Raw genomic sequence first — 14,571 nt, forward strand, 5'->3', positions numbered from 1 at the left:
TACTTGCACTATGTGATCAAAAGTATCCGGACATCTGGCTGAAATGACTTAAAAGTTCGTGGCGTCCTCCATCGGTAATGCTGGAATACGGTGTTGGCCCACCCTTAGCCTTCATGGCAGCTTCTAATCTCACAGGCATACGTTCAATCAGGTGTTGGAAGGTTCCTTGGGGAATGGCAGCCCATTCTTGATGGAGTGCTGCACTGAGAAGAGGTATCGAAGTCGGTCGGTGAGACGTGGCACGAAGTCGGCAATCCAAAACATCCCAAAGGTGTTCTGCAGGATTCAGGCCAGGACTCTGTACAGGCCAGTCCATTACAGGGATGTTATTGTCGTCTAACCACTCCTCCAAAGGCCGTGCATTATGAACTGGTGCTCAATGGGAAGCAAGAACATCTACATCTACATCTACATCCATACTCCGCAAGCCACCCGACTGTGTGTGGCGGAGGGTACCTTGAGTACCTCTACCGGTTCTCCCTTCTATTCCAGTCTCGTATTGTTCGTGGAAAGAAGGATTGTCGGTATGCCGCTGTGTAGGCTCTAATCCCTCTGATTTTATCCTCACGGTCTCTTCGCGCGATATACGTAGGAGGGAGTAATATACTGCTTGACTTCTCGGTGAAGTTCTCGAAACTTCAACAAAAGCCCGTACCGAGCTACTGAGCGTCTCTCCTGCAGAGTCTTCCACTGGAGTTTATCTGTCATCTCTGTAACGCGTTCGCGACTACTAAATGAGCCTGTAACGAAGCGCGCTGCTCTCCGTTGTCCGTTGGATCTTCTCTATCTCTTCTATCAACCCTATCTGGTTCGGATCCCACACTGCTGAGCAGTATTCAAGCAGTGGGCGAACAAACGTACTGTAACCTACTTCCTTTGTTTTCGGATTGAATTTCCTTAGGATTCTTCCAATGAATCTCAGTCTGGCATCTGCTTTACCGACGATCAACTTTATATGATCATTCCATTTTAAATCACTCCTAAGGTGCTGAAAACATCAATGTAGGCCTGTGCTGTGATAGTGACACGCAAAACAACAAGGGATGCAAGCCCCCTCCATGAAAAACACGACCACAACGTAACACCATCACCTCCGAACTATACTGCTGGCACTATACACGCTGGCGGATACCGTTCACCGGCCATTCACCATAGCCACACCCTGGCATCGGATCGCCACATTGTGTACCGTGATTCGCCACTCCACACAATGTTTTTCCATTGTTCAATCGTCCAATGTTCACGGTCCTTATACCAAGCGAGGCGTCATTTGGCATTTACCGGCATGATGTGTGAGCAGCCGCTCGACCATGAAATGCAAATTTTCTCACCTCCCTCCTAACTATCGTAGTACTTCCAGTGGATCCTGATGCAGTTTGGAATTCCTGTGTAATGGTCACAAAAGATGTGTTCCTATTACACATTACTATCCTCGTCAACTGTCGGCGGTCTCTGTCAGTCAACAGACGAGATCCGCCTGTATGTGATAGTATGAACCAAAACAAGAAAAAATGAGCTGTAAACAAGGGCTCTAAAATGTATACCTTAAGAGCTATGAACGCTTGCTGCTCTTCCATACTGTGAAAAATATCTCCTCTACCGAAGAAGTATCCACAGCTCGTAATGGTGCATTGTAGAGCCCATATTCGCTGCACATTTTTTACATATTTTGTTCATACTGCCCCCTCCAAAAATACGGAAACCATGGAGCCTGCAGTAGAGTAGACATGTTTCACAGTGTCGAAGATAAACAGGCGCATTGGTACCTCGACACAGAAGAAGGTCTTTCACCGTGTAACATGTGATACTTGCAAATGAACTGAGTTTATTTAATTTCTTATCAATTTTATCTGTGCTGAAAAAGAAAATTTAAGTTAGCTTCCAGTAGCTTCTACTTCTCAAATTACTTAACTTCTAAGTGGTTTTTGATAACACTTCCGCTTAATCTTATTTCACCTGATAATTATTGGTGTAATAACGTAACAGATGGGCTAAGATTTTATCGACTGCAACGATTTTAAATTTGAATAGAATGTTTGTTCCTAGATACACACAATGTTGTTTCTTGGAACATGTTTTTCCATCTGAAAAAGCCTTCTTTTTCTGGAGTAATGATTGTAATTTCATAAAAAATGCAGCACATAAAAAGTGAATGCTGTCATTTAAAAATGAATAAGAAAATCTATTAAACCTATGTTTCAGGGCTGGCTAGAACCGAAAATCTGTACCAAGTTACAGCGTTCCACCCTAGAGGTCGCATCTCAGGCCCCAAGTCCCCATTAGCAGATAAAGCAGACGTTGACTCACACACTTTCAGAGTTATGAAGTCACTCATAGAAAATCATTTCTCAAGTAACACACTTGTCTCTTTTGACAAACAGTAATGATAACGAATTAAAATATTAATGCAACCTGACGCTTTGCCAACTGCCGCTCAGTCACCCCCCTGGTTGTGGTGCGATTCTGATTTCCCCTTCGTTTTAAATACGGACTACCACTTTTAGCGCGCTATTTGTTTACAACTTGACGTGAATAATGAGGAGTGGCTCTAAGGCAGTTACCTTTCGGCAACGACTTCGTAAAAAGAATCTTTATAACCCGAGGATGCGTCTTCAGTTGACGCGAAACCTGTCGTGACTTTTGATAATTCTATAGCCAGTGCGGATGATTTCTTCCAAAACCTTAAACAATGCGTTTCAGGCTTTCAACTCGAAAATTACTGTAAAATACTATCTTCGTCTTTTATCAAAACCCTCCCTTGAAGTTGACTCCCATCTCCCTTAAAAGAGGGTATAACTCATATAATCCGTCCAAGTGCCATATGAGTTTTTTTATCGATTTTTCGAGTCTAAATATGTAACTTCTTCCAAACCTAAAAATTCAAAATGAAACATCTCTTGAAAACAAATGGCTATTTCATCACAAACTGTCGCACTCTCTCACGGGTAAAGTACGTTGTAACTAGCGGAAAAAAGTGTGCACAATATGAGTTGTCGTTCGGGCTTATTCACAGGGCCGTTTCCAGTGTTAATCTGATGGTCCATGAATTTTAATCGCTGGTAATATTTCAGAAGCAGGCGTTGCGTTTGTTAAAGAGTTTACAATTCAGATAGTCTGTGTTATCTTCTGCGATAGTACGTTGTGGAGCCAGTGCCAACGAAACGGGATCGTACGATGTATGATGCGACTTAATGGGTCATCGTAGGCTGCAAAATTCTAGCGTCCTTTGATACCGGCTCCTGATTTACGTAATGGATTATTGGTGGTCGGCTCGCATCCAAATGCGTGTCGCTTCGCTCCGAATAGCGCTATTCAGCGCCATGTTCACGCGTTAGAGAATTCATTACACGCAAATGTCATTGCTTAGTCACAACAAAGCATTTGTATGTGAAATGCATGGCTACGAAACGATTCTTCGGTGTATGACGGCACCCGCCATATCTGCAGTTCGATTTATTGCTTTTTCGATGACACAAATTTGCATCCCCTATCTGTTCTAATTTCTTTCACGTTTTAGGACACTTTTTAATGATAATCGTACTGACTTTCATAGGTGCTTCTAGGTGCTTTCTCAGCGTCTCAGCACGCCTCAGTAAATGTGAAAATTAATACAGTGACTCCTATAGGTAGAAATGTCGTGGGCAAATTCCTAGTTAACATATTGAATTCGATTGCAAGTTCCACTAATTTACCGGGTTTTTATGAAACTGCTATGCTAAAAACATACTTTCATGTCCTTTTGGTGTGTTTTCCGGGATATTCATGTTTTGTGTTTTTCCCTGATTTATGAAAAACTGAGTTCGCAATTGTCACGAAACAGACTGAACATTGAGGGATAGAACAGTTGTGCTGCAATTGCTCTCTTATTTGTATCAAAAGTTTTCACATTTCTCATATACATGAAATTAAATACATTCCAAGGATAAATGCTGAGGAACTTTTCATATATGGGAGTACAACACAAACTCAAAATTTATGGTACATACATTATGTTGAGTCTCTTGAATTTAGTGTACTTTCCACAGCTCCTAATTAATCAGTCCTGGAGGTTATGCAAAAAATGAAGAACCTAGAACACACTTTCATTTTTAAATCTGGACGCTGGACTAAATATCCTACAGTTGTAATTGTTGTAGACTGTTAATATCACATCACTTAAGATGTACGTTAAACGAATATATAAAAGAATTTATTTTATCTTATGTTACTAATAACACATACTTCAATGACTGGGCTTACACTGTATTTAATTAGTAGCATCTTTTCACCGGCTCGTCATTCCTTAAACATGTGTATTGTTCAAGACGGAGACATTTAGATAAAAAAATTCCTTTAAGGTCGTTGTTAACCGTAGAATTCATTTTGTGAACTAGGCTTTTAGTTTGAAACGGATACACGCGTTGTAGACTCCACCTGCTTACAACGTACTTAGTAGCGTATGATAAGACAAGGCGAACAATTTTATATAAGACATTTGTGATCTCAAATTAGCCTGCAACAGGTACCCAAGATACATCACATTTCCGCCTCGCTGCATTTTGAAGTATACCTCGTTTACGCTAGCGACTTAATCGAGCACTTAAAAATGGTAAAACTGACGTTTGGATAAATTTTACCTCAGAGTTTCGTGAATTTTGTTGATGTTTGTTGTTTTGGCCTTCTGTCCGAAGATGACTGGATGCAGCTCTCCATGCCAATCTGTGCAAGCCTCTTGATCTCAGAATAACTACCGCAACTTACACCCTTCTGAATCTGCTTACGGTATTCACTCTTTCCTCCAATCCTAAACTGATTGTCCCTCGATGTCTCAGAATGTGTCCTATCAACCGATCCCTTCTTCTAGTCGGGTTGTGCCAGAATTTATTTTCTCCCCGGTTCCGTTCAGTAAATCCTCATTAGTTGTATGATCTACCCATCTAATAATCTTGAGCATTCTCCTGTAGAACCACATTTCAAAAACTTCTCTTCTTGTCTAAACTGTTTATCGTCCATGTTTCACTTCCATACAGTTCTACACTCCATACAAATACTTTCAGAAAAGAACATATTCGATGTTAACAAATTTCGGAAAATCATTTCTTGCCATTACCAGTCTATAATTCGTATCATCTCTACTTCAGCCATCATCAGTTATTTTGCTGCCAAATAGCAAAATTCATTTATGCTTTCAGTGTGTCGTTTCTTAGTCTAACTAGCGCAGCATCACCTGATTTAATTTTACTACATTCCATTATCCTTATTTTACCTTTGTTGATGTTCATCTTGTATCCATCTTTAAAAACACTGTCCATTACGTTCAACTGCTCTTCCAAGTCCTTTGCTCCCTCTGACAAAATTACAATTCCATCGACAAATCCTAAAGTTTTTCTTTCTTCTCCTTTAATTTTTTCTCCTTTTTTCTGTTTCCTTTACTGCTTGCTCAGCGTACATACTGAATAATATCTGGGATACGCTACAACTCTGTCTCACTCCCTTCTCAATCACTGCTGCCTTTTTATGCCCCTCGACTCTTAGATCCGCCCTCTGCTTTCTGTACAAGACGTAAATAACGCTTGAGTCGCTGTGCTTTACCCCTGCTTCTAAAAAATGTTCAAATGTGTGTGATCGCCTAAGGGCACAAACTGCTGAGGTCATCGGTCCCTAGACTTACACACGACTTAAACTAACTCATGCTAAGAACAACACACACACCCATACACGAGGGAGGACTCGAACCTCCTGCTGGAGGGCCCGCGCAGTCCGTGACATGACGCCTCAAACCGCGCGGCCACTCCACACAACGTTGCTACCGTCAGCATTTCAGAGAGCTTTCTCTAAAAAATGCTGGCAACCTAAAATAAGTCGTTAGGTCGATACTGTTTCGGTGTGCCCACATTTCTCCAGAATCCAAACTGATCTTCCTCGAGGTTGGTTTTCTACCAGTTTTTTCATTCTTCTGCAAAGAATTCGTGTTAATATTTTGCAGCCATCAGTTATTAAACTGATAGTTCAGCAATTTTCACACCTGTCAGCATCTGCTTCCTTTGGAACTGGAATTACAACACTCTTCTTGAAGTGTGAGGGTATTTCACCTGTCTCATACTTCCTGCACACCACATGGAAGAGTTTTGTCATGGCTGGCTCTCCCAAGGCTATCAAATAGGACTGACGGAATGTCATCTACTTCCGCGTCCTTGTTTCGTCTTAGGTCTTTCAGCACTCTGTAAAATTCTTCTCGCAGTGTTATTTCTCCCTTATCCTCGTCATCTACATCCTCTTCCAATTCTATAATGTTGTACGTCGTCCACCTTTCAGCTTTCCTTTCTTTGCTTAGGACTGGTCTTCCTTCTGAGCTCTTGATGGTCATACAGCTGCTTCTCATTTCTCCAAAGGCATCTTTAATTTCCCTCTAGGAAGTATCTATTTTTCGGCTATTGATATATGCGTCTATATTCTTACGTTTGTCCTCTAGATTTTCCTCCGTAACCATTTTGCACTTCCTGTCAATCTTATATTTAGATGTCGGGAATTTTAGCAGCGTAAAATTCGCAGATAAAGCGTTTTGTTTCTCTGGCCTTTTTAGTACGAGACCACTTTGCTTATGTGGGATGGATTTACCTCGAATTGGAAACGTAATTAGATTTGGATAACATGTTCAAAAGTGTTTTTCCTTTCATTACCTTCATAGGTATCTTATTACCGTTTTCGAAAGCCGTTGGCGCAAGAGGGTGAGTGGATATTCAACATCTGTAGCTTAGGCGACTTTGGTTGGCCAGTTTGAGATTGTTTCACGGCTTCATAGCCACTAGTTTGTTATTCCAACTTGTTCATCTTGACTTCCCTCACATCACTGTGATATGCTACAAATAGTTATTATTTGCAACCTGAAATTTGTAGATACTACGAAGTTGATTAAACAATGCAGGTGCGAAGAAGCAACACATACTATACGCAATTCTTCAAAAACCCTACTACAGGAAAATTTTGAAATTTTCACCACTCTTAACTCGTATTATCTCGATTTTAGACGCGGAAAATTTTGACATCGAATTACTTCTTAATTCTTTTTTACGTCATCCATGCTTGACTGCATTTGCACTGAAAATAAAGGTTTATTTAGGCAATTTTAGGATTTTGCAGAATGCTCCATCCAACGTACTTTATTATGAAAATGCAATACCAAGCATTTAGCAGGGCCACTCTCTACTGCTTGCATGTCCTCATATTTTATGCATATGCTGTGTCTTTCAGAGACTTGTTATTCTTAGTCTGCTTTTTCTTCAACATTCCACACACTACTGAATGAAAACTTCTTCCATTCCAGTCGATTCTGTCCCATCTGGTAGCACAGCATTCCAGCAGTCCCCTTAGTAGCAGTAAGCCATCTCTTTTGCGATCTTTCAACGCTAATTTTGTGTCCCCGAGGTCTAAGGTGACTTTCGTATAGCTCCATCGTTTTGGAGAGAGCGTCGCTTTGTGGCCCAACGGAACTTCACTGTGATATCTCTCTCGAATATCTCCAGTAAACGTTTCCGGATATGTCAACGCGATTTTATGCTGGAATATAAATCAAAATTGTTGCAGCGTGGTGTATGTTCGGCTACGACACGTTCCCGCTTCACTGATTATACCTGAAGAACACTGTTTGCTAAAGTGGGTGGAATGTTGGTCTGTGTAGTAACATGACAATTAAAACCGTCTGGTAACATTACTCGTGAAAGGACATCAATATACAGAAAGCCACCTGTTGGAAGGTTGCTGGTGAAATGTTCCCCCCAAATTCCAACCATAACCAAAACATGCAACATTTGACGAAACTCGATATCATCTTGTTAAGTGCTTCAGATTTCGCTGCAGCTACTAAAAGTTGGTGGCGCCATATGTATGTTTGAGTGTACATCTCATTACAGGAAACTCAGTTTCAAAACAAAAATACTAGTTTTAAAAATCACGAAAATGGTCTTCGGGTTTTGGTATTTATAAATGAAACATCCGGGTGATGATACATTTGCTTTATTTATACTTACGCAGCCAACCATAACTGGGATAACGTGCTAATCAACCAGAGTGAGACAAAGGCAGGCTGACAAGCCCAGCTCAATAATTGACAACTGTATCAAAAATTAACAGTCAACAATTATGTTAAAAATTAACACACATATTCTCACTAATAGAAAAGGAGTTGCAGTTAGTTCATTACTTTGGAATGATTTCACAAAGCTTTTTGTATATATTTCTCATGTTTATTCTTATAACTAATAATATTATAACATTTTTTGATACTGATAAGCTATTTTTATCTGCTTTATACATATTTCTTTTGCAAATTTTCCTTTTTATTTTGTGCTTTTGTCAATCATACACGTGTAACTCCGTAATTATTTTTCAAATGCAATCGTGTATGGTTTTATTTTTCCTAACATCGTTGTTTTTGTATGAAAAATCGTGGTTTTATATTTCGCAGAACGATCAAGTACCCCCTACCTGCATATTTTACCTTACATTATCGACTTTCACATTTATGAAAACTAATATCAAATTGGTGCAAAAAAATTCTTATTATCATCGAAAAAACTATCTACTCAAATTCAGATCAAAATGCCAAACTCCCGAAAGAACAAGCCTTAGGTGAAGAAATCCTCAGGTATAGAGTGCTTTACTAAACCTTTAGTTCAGATACTGCTCTAAATCCTAAATACGTCAGTTACATTTTAGAGGGCACCCCGCTGGAGGGAGTCAGTCGCGATGCCTGTTCTGTTTGACATCATTTGTTTCCTATCAGACAAATTGAAACGAACCCAAGCCAGGATCCGGGATGTATGCTGTTTGTTAACTGTACGTTCGTCGATCTCCCCCTAGACGTGAACTTGCAGAAGACGGTAGGGGTCGGAGAGCTTCTACATGTAATCATTCGTTTTTGGTTTCAGTCAGCGTTACCTTTCTGAAGTGTACTGTCGTCTTCTGTGTTATTGTTTTGTACCTCACTCTGTTTCGTACTGTTCCTTGTCCTTGTGAGGTTGTTGTGGTCTTCAATCCGAACACTGGCTTGTTGCTGCTGATGACTAGAAATGCTGAACTTCGAGATGTTAGCGGAGACCAAGCGCGCAGCGGTATTTCTCCGATGGTGACTACAGCGTGGAACATCAGCCATAACAAATGCGGTGGGCTATAATAGTTAATCGCTGTCGCCGTCATTTAGTGCTGGCCAGTTAGCGCAGTAACGCTCCACGTGCACAGTAGGTCGGGCCATTTCGTTGCCCACGCACGCGGACCTTGATGGCCCAGAGAGGGAATTTTTGCGTAGATGGCATGAACATTTTTCTGATAGAACTGTCGCGCAGAGTTTTTGAAGCGCTCGCTGAGGAGAGGCACACCAGACATTTCGTTAAATATGTTAGTATGATATCCAGAGTGCACGTTCTAAGGCGCAGTTTTGTACAGCCTACTACGTCAGTACTCCGCAAGCCACCTGACGGTATGTGGCAGAAGGTACTTTTGGTTCCATTAACTGATCACTCTCTTCTTTGTTCCATTCGCGAATAGCGTGTGGGAAGAAAGTGTCGATAAGCCTCTTTATTAACTCCAATTTCTCGAATTTTCTCGTTCCGGTCATTTCGGGACACGTGTATGAGAGGAAGTAATATGTTATCCGACTCTTCTAGGAAAGGATTATCCCGAAATTTCAATAGTAAACCTCTCCGTGATGCAAAATCCACTCTTTTAGAAGCTGCTACTGGAGTTTGTTGATCCTCTCTTTAACGCTCTCGCGCGGTCTAAACGACCCCGTGACGAAACGCGCTGCTCTTCTTTCGATCTTCTCTATTTCTTATACGTGTTGCACTGGTAAGGGTCTCAGACTGGTGAACAGTACTCAAGAATCCGTCGAACAAGCGTCTTTGTATACTAGTTTTATAGAGGATGAATTACATTTCCTTAAGGTAATCCCTACGAATCTTAGTCTGGCATCTGCTTTTCCTACTATTTTTTTTTTATGTGGTCATTCCACTTAAGGTCGCTCCGGATAGATATTCCTAGACATTTTATGCTATTTATTGTCCTCAACAATTTGTCATCAGTAGTGTTGTTGCACAATAGTGTATTTATTTTCTTATCTGTGAGCAGTATGTTATATTTATTTACATCCAAGATCAGCTGCCAGCCCTTGCGCCTTTCATCAATTCTTTGTAGGTCCTTCTGCAATTCATTACTGTCTTCCGGCATTGCTACCTTCTTATAGACATCCGCATCATTTGCCAGCCTTAAAGTACTCCCGATGCCTTCTAATACATCAGTTATATTCATTGTAAACAGTATAGGCAGTATCACAGTTCCCTGGAGTAATCCCGAAATTACATCTATTAATTATGTTTCTTTAAGAACAACGCGTTGAGTACTGTTGCGAGGAATTCTTGAATCCAGTCGCAAATCTGTCCCGGTACTCGGTAAGCTCTTATTTTTCTTTTTTTCTTTAAGTATCAGTGCGAGATAGTGTGAAGACGAGGAGCAAAAATGGAAAAAGTTCAAAAGCATCGTTCAATATGCCTTAGACAAATATGTTCCTAGGAAGAATCTTCAGTTTCCATTGTGTAGTATTGCGTAATACAACAGCAGCACATCCCAGTATCGGCAAACCATAGTTTTATGTACGGTTTTAAGTTTCCCACTATATTTGTTTCTGTATGAAATTCAGCCCAACTTTATCTCCCACACTATAAAAGTCTATGTATTATCAAAAACTACAAACTCGCATGCTGAACTTAGACTAAACAGAACTTAATATGAACTGAACTGTAGCTGATTTGAATGCAAGTTGTGTTTATGTTAAATGTGGAACTGAACTAAAACAGTTATCTAGTCCTAATCAAAATTTCCAGTTACCTCGCGTCTTTACAACATTGTTGCAGATTTCTCGAAAGCACAACAGCAAACAGCAGGCAGGCAGCGACTAAGCTAGGTTTCTGTTTCTAAATACATATTCAAACTGTTGCATGTGGTAAAGCGTAATGATAAACAGTGGGGTGGTAAGAGTAACTATTCCTGTGATGTGGTATTTCAAGACACCGATCTTAGAATGAAGTATGTATTCAAAAAGTCAGAGTAAAACTTGGTGTGATCTTCACACTTAAAATTGATCCGAAAAATACTATGCTTAACAAAAAGGTACAATGTTAACAGAGCATTTACATAAATGTCAAACAGACTAATCAATTAATATGTCAGTGCATGACTTAGGGAAGTGGGGTGGTCTCTCTCTCAGCTCTGTGCAAGTTAACTAACTGACAATAATCATTCCTAGCTGTGCAGTGCTGCTGATTTACCTCAAACTTCTTCTCTTCAAAATAATAACATTTTTCAAAATATATGGTCCTTTCACCTTTCAATGTACGCATCTTACTCATCCTTGATGTCCTTTACCATTTTCTCTATCTAACGGATACAATTAGAAGTTAACACAGTAGTACTGAATACGTTCATCACCTACCACACTTCAACAAAGAATGTACACTGAAGAGCTAAAGAAAGAGATGCACCTGCCTGATATCGTGTAGGGCCGCCGTGAGCATGCAGAAGTGCCGCAGTACGACGTGGCATGGACTCGACTGAAGTAGTGCTGGAGGGAACTGACGCCATGAATCCTGTATGGCTGTCCATATATCCGCGAGGGGCTGGAGATCTCTTCTAAACAGCACGTTGCAAGGCATCCCAGATATGCTCAATAATGTTCATGTCTGGGGAGTTTGGGGGTCAGTGGAAGTGTTTAAATTCAGAAGAGTGTTCCTGGAGTCACCCTGTAGCAATTCTGTTCTGCTGGAACTGCCATAATCCGTCGGAATACACACTGGACATGAATGGATATAGGTGATCACACAGGATGCTCACGTAATACGTACCTGTCAGAGTCGTATCTAGTCATATCATGGGTCCCATATCACTCCAACTGCATACGCCCCACACCATTACAAAGCCTCCCCCAGCTTGAACTGTGGCCTGCTGACATGCAGGATCCATGCATTCATGAGGTTGTCTCCAGGCAACTTGTTTCCAGTCATCAACAGTCCAGTGTCGGTGGTGAAGGACCCAGGCGAGGCGTAGAGCTTTGTGCTGTGCAGTCATCAAAGATACATCGATAATGTATCTTTGTATGGTTCGCGCGCTGACACTCGTTGATGGCACAGCATTGAAATGTGCAGCAATTTTCGGAGGGCTGCACTTCTGTCATGTTGAACGATTCCCTTCCGTCATCGTTGGTACCGTTCTTGCAGGATGTCGGAGATTTGATGTTTTACCGGATCCATGATATTTACGGTACACTCGTGAAATGCTCTTACTGAGGAATCCCCACTTCATCGCTACCTCGGAGATGCTGTGTCCCATACGTAACATCATGTTGAGAGTCACTTAAATCTTGATAACCTGCTATTGCAGCCGGCCGCGGTGGTCTCCCGGTTCTAGGCGCGCAGTCCGGAACCGTGCGACTGCTACGGTCGCAGGTTCTAATCCCGCCTCGGGCATGGATGTGTGTGATGTCCTTAGGTTAGTTAGGTTTAAGTAGTTCTAAGTTCTATAAGACTAATGACCACAGCAGTTGAGTCCCATACTGCTCAGAGCCATTTGAACCATTTTGCTATTGCAGCAGCAGCAACCGATGTAACAATTGCACCGGACACTTGTTGTCTTATATAGGCATTGCCGACCGCAGCGTCGTATTCTGCCTGTTTATATATCTCTGTATTTGAATACGCATGCCTATATCTGTTTCTTTGGCGCTTCAGTGTATCATATCGCGCAGAGGCAAAGACTTTACCACAGCAAGACCGCCGGCCACGGTGGTCTAGCGGTTCTAGGCGCGCAGTCCGGAACCGCGCGACTGCTACGGTCACAGGTTCGAATCCTGCCTCGGGCATGTATGTGTGTAATGTTCTTAGGTTAGTTGGGTTTAAGTAGTTCTAAGTTCTAGGGGACTGATGACCACAGATGTTAAGTCCCATAGTGCTCAGAACCATTTGAACCATTTTTTGAACAGCAAGACCAGTAATTGTTTAATGTAACTTGCTCTCTCTCTCTCTCTCTCTCTCTCTCTCTGACGTGCACATTAATGACATGCAAACACCAAAATGACGTGACCATCTGATAAGGTGAGCCGTATGTGACAAGGAAGAGGCGACATGGGACTTAAGAGGGGGAAAAGTTCCCTTAGTTCTCTGAACTGGAGAACGTCTTGGCGCCATGTCAGCTATCCTGTCAAACGTGATGCCAAAATCCTGGGCTCTAGGGGATCAAATGACCACTTTTTGTAGGTCGCTGGGCACCATATGAGTGACTGTGCAGGCATGGAAGCGTGATTTGCATAGTATCCACGTAGATGTAGATGTCGATGTGTGAACCCGCCTCCTGTAATCAGGCCTCGGTTACCCCCTAAAATGTTTACCTCGCGTTTCCCTCGACTACCACAATGACTATTGCTTGATGCCTCTGGATGTCACACTGCACAGGAACGGAAAAAGACACTTAGCTTTATTGTGGGTGTTGCAGACCCTGACTACTGCTCGCTGGTGCGCGACATCCCGCCGTACGACAGCGGGCGTCGGCTGCTGGACTTGATGGACATGGCGGTGTTCGACTTCCTGACGGGCAACATGGACCGCCACCACTACGAGACGTTCCGCATGTTCGGCAACGACACGTTCCCGCTGCACCTGGACCACGGGCGCGGCTTCGGCCGGCCCTTCCACGACGAGATGTCCATCCTGGCGCCCGTCATACAGTGCTGCCTGCTGCGGCAGTCGACGCTCACCACGCTGCTCAGGTATGGCACGATCACCAGGGAAGGCAGGGAAATTACGATGTGACCACAGGCTAACACACGTACACTTGCCACAGTCCTGCTGTTTTCTAGTGTTCTTGGCTTCTTCACTGTTGTCAGATTGATGTCCTTTCATGCCCTTTGTCATGTGTGGAAATAAGAAAACGTCGCACGGCGCCAGGCAAGACGAGTAAGGTGCGTGAGGCAGCGGAACCGTACCATTTTTAACCAAAAACTAACACAAATGGCTTTGTGTGCAGGTGCGTTGTCGTGGTGGGAGAACCAGTCTCTTCTCTGCCACAAATTGGGTCTTTTTTGACGAACACCGTTACGCAGTCTTCTTAAAATCTCCAAATAAAAGATCTGATTGATGGCTTGGCCTGAGGAAACAAACAATGAATGAACTACGCCGTTGGCATCAAAAAAGCAAATCAGCAGTGTTTTGATGTTTGATTTGACTTGATGACATTTGTTGGACGGGGTGACGATGAAGTCTTCCACTGGTTTGACTATCGCTTTGTTTCTGGATCTTAACTATAGCACCATGACTGATCACCTATAACGGCCTTTGACAGAAAATATGGATCAGTTTCAAGCTGTTGTTTAAAAGCACATGTTTCAACTCGACGTTCCTTTTGTCTGTCAGTAAGAACCCGAGGAACAAACTTGGCAGCAACCCTTTTCATTCCCAAATCATCCGTTAAAATTCGCTGAACTGAGCTCCAAGTTAACCCAGTAATCTGTGGCAGTTGATCAATTACATGTCGACGGTCTATGAGCAAAAATTC

General features: G+C 42.1%; 1 protein-coding gene across 5 annotated transcripts in view; it reads left to right on the plus strand.

The window, feature by feature from the left end:
* Positions 1 to 14,571, plus strand: part of LOC126335195 (extracellular serine/threonine protein CG31145) — a 1,599,051-nt gene that overhangs the window by 1,565,724 nt on the left and 18,756 nt on the right. For all 5 annotated transcript variants that reach the window (XM_049998199.1, XM_049998198.1, XM_049998200.1 and 2 more), the window contains one exon: positions 13,513 to 13,786. In XM_049998199.1, the coding sequence (XP_049854156.1) occupies positions 13,513 to 13,786 (274 nt within the window). The remainder of the gene's footprint in view (positions 1 to 13,512; positions 13,787 to 14,571) is intronic.

This window comes from Schistocerca gregaria, chromosome 2 (assembly GCF_023897955.1).
Source record: "Schistocerca gregaria isolate iqSchGreg1 chromosome 2, iqSchGreg1.2, whole genome shotgun sequence".
In the NCBI taxonomy this organism is placed as follows: Eukaryota; Metazoa; Arthropoda; class Insecta; order Orthoptera; family Acrididae; genus Schistocerca; species Schistocerca gregaria.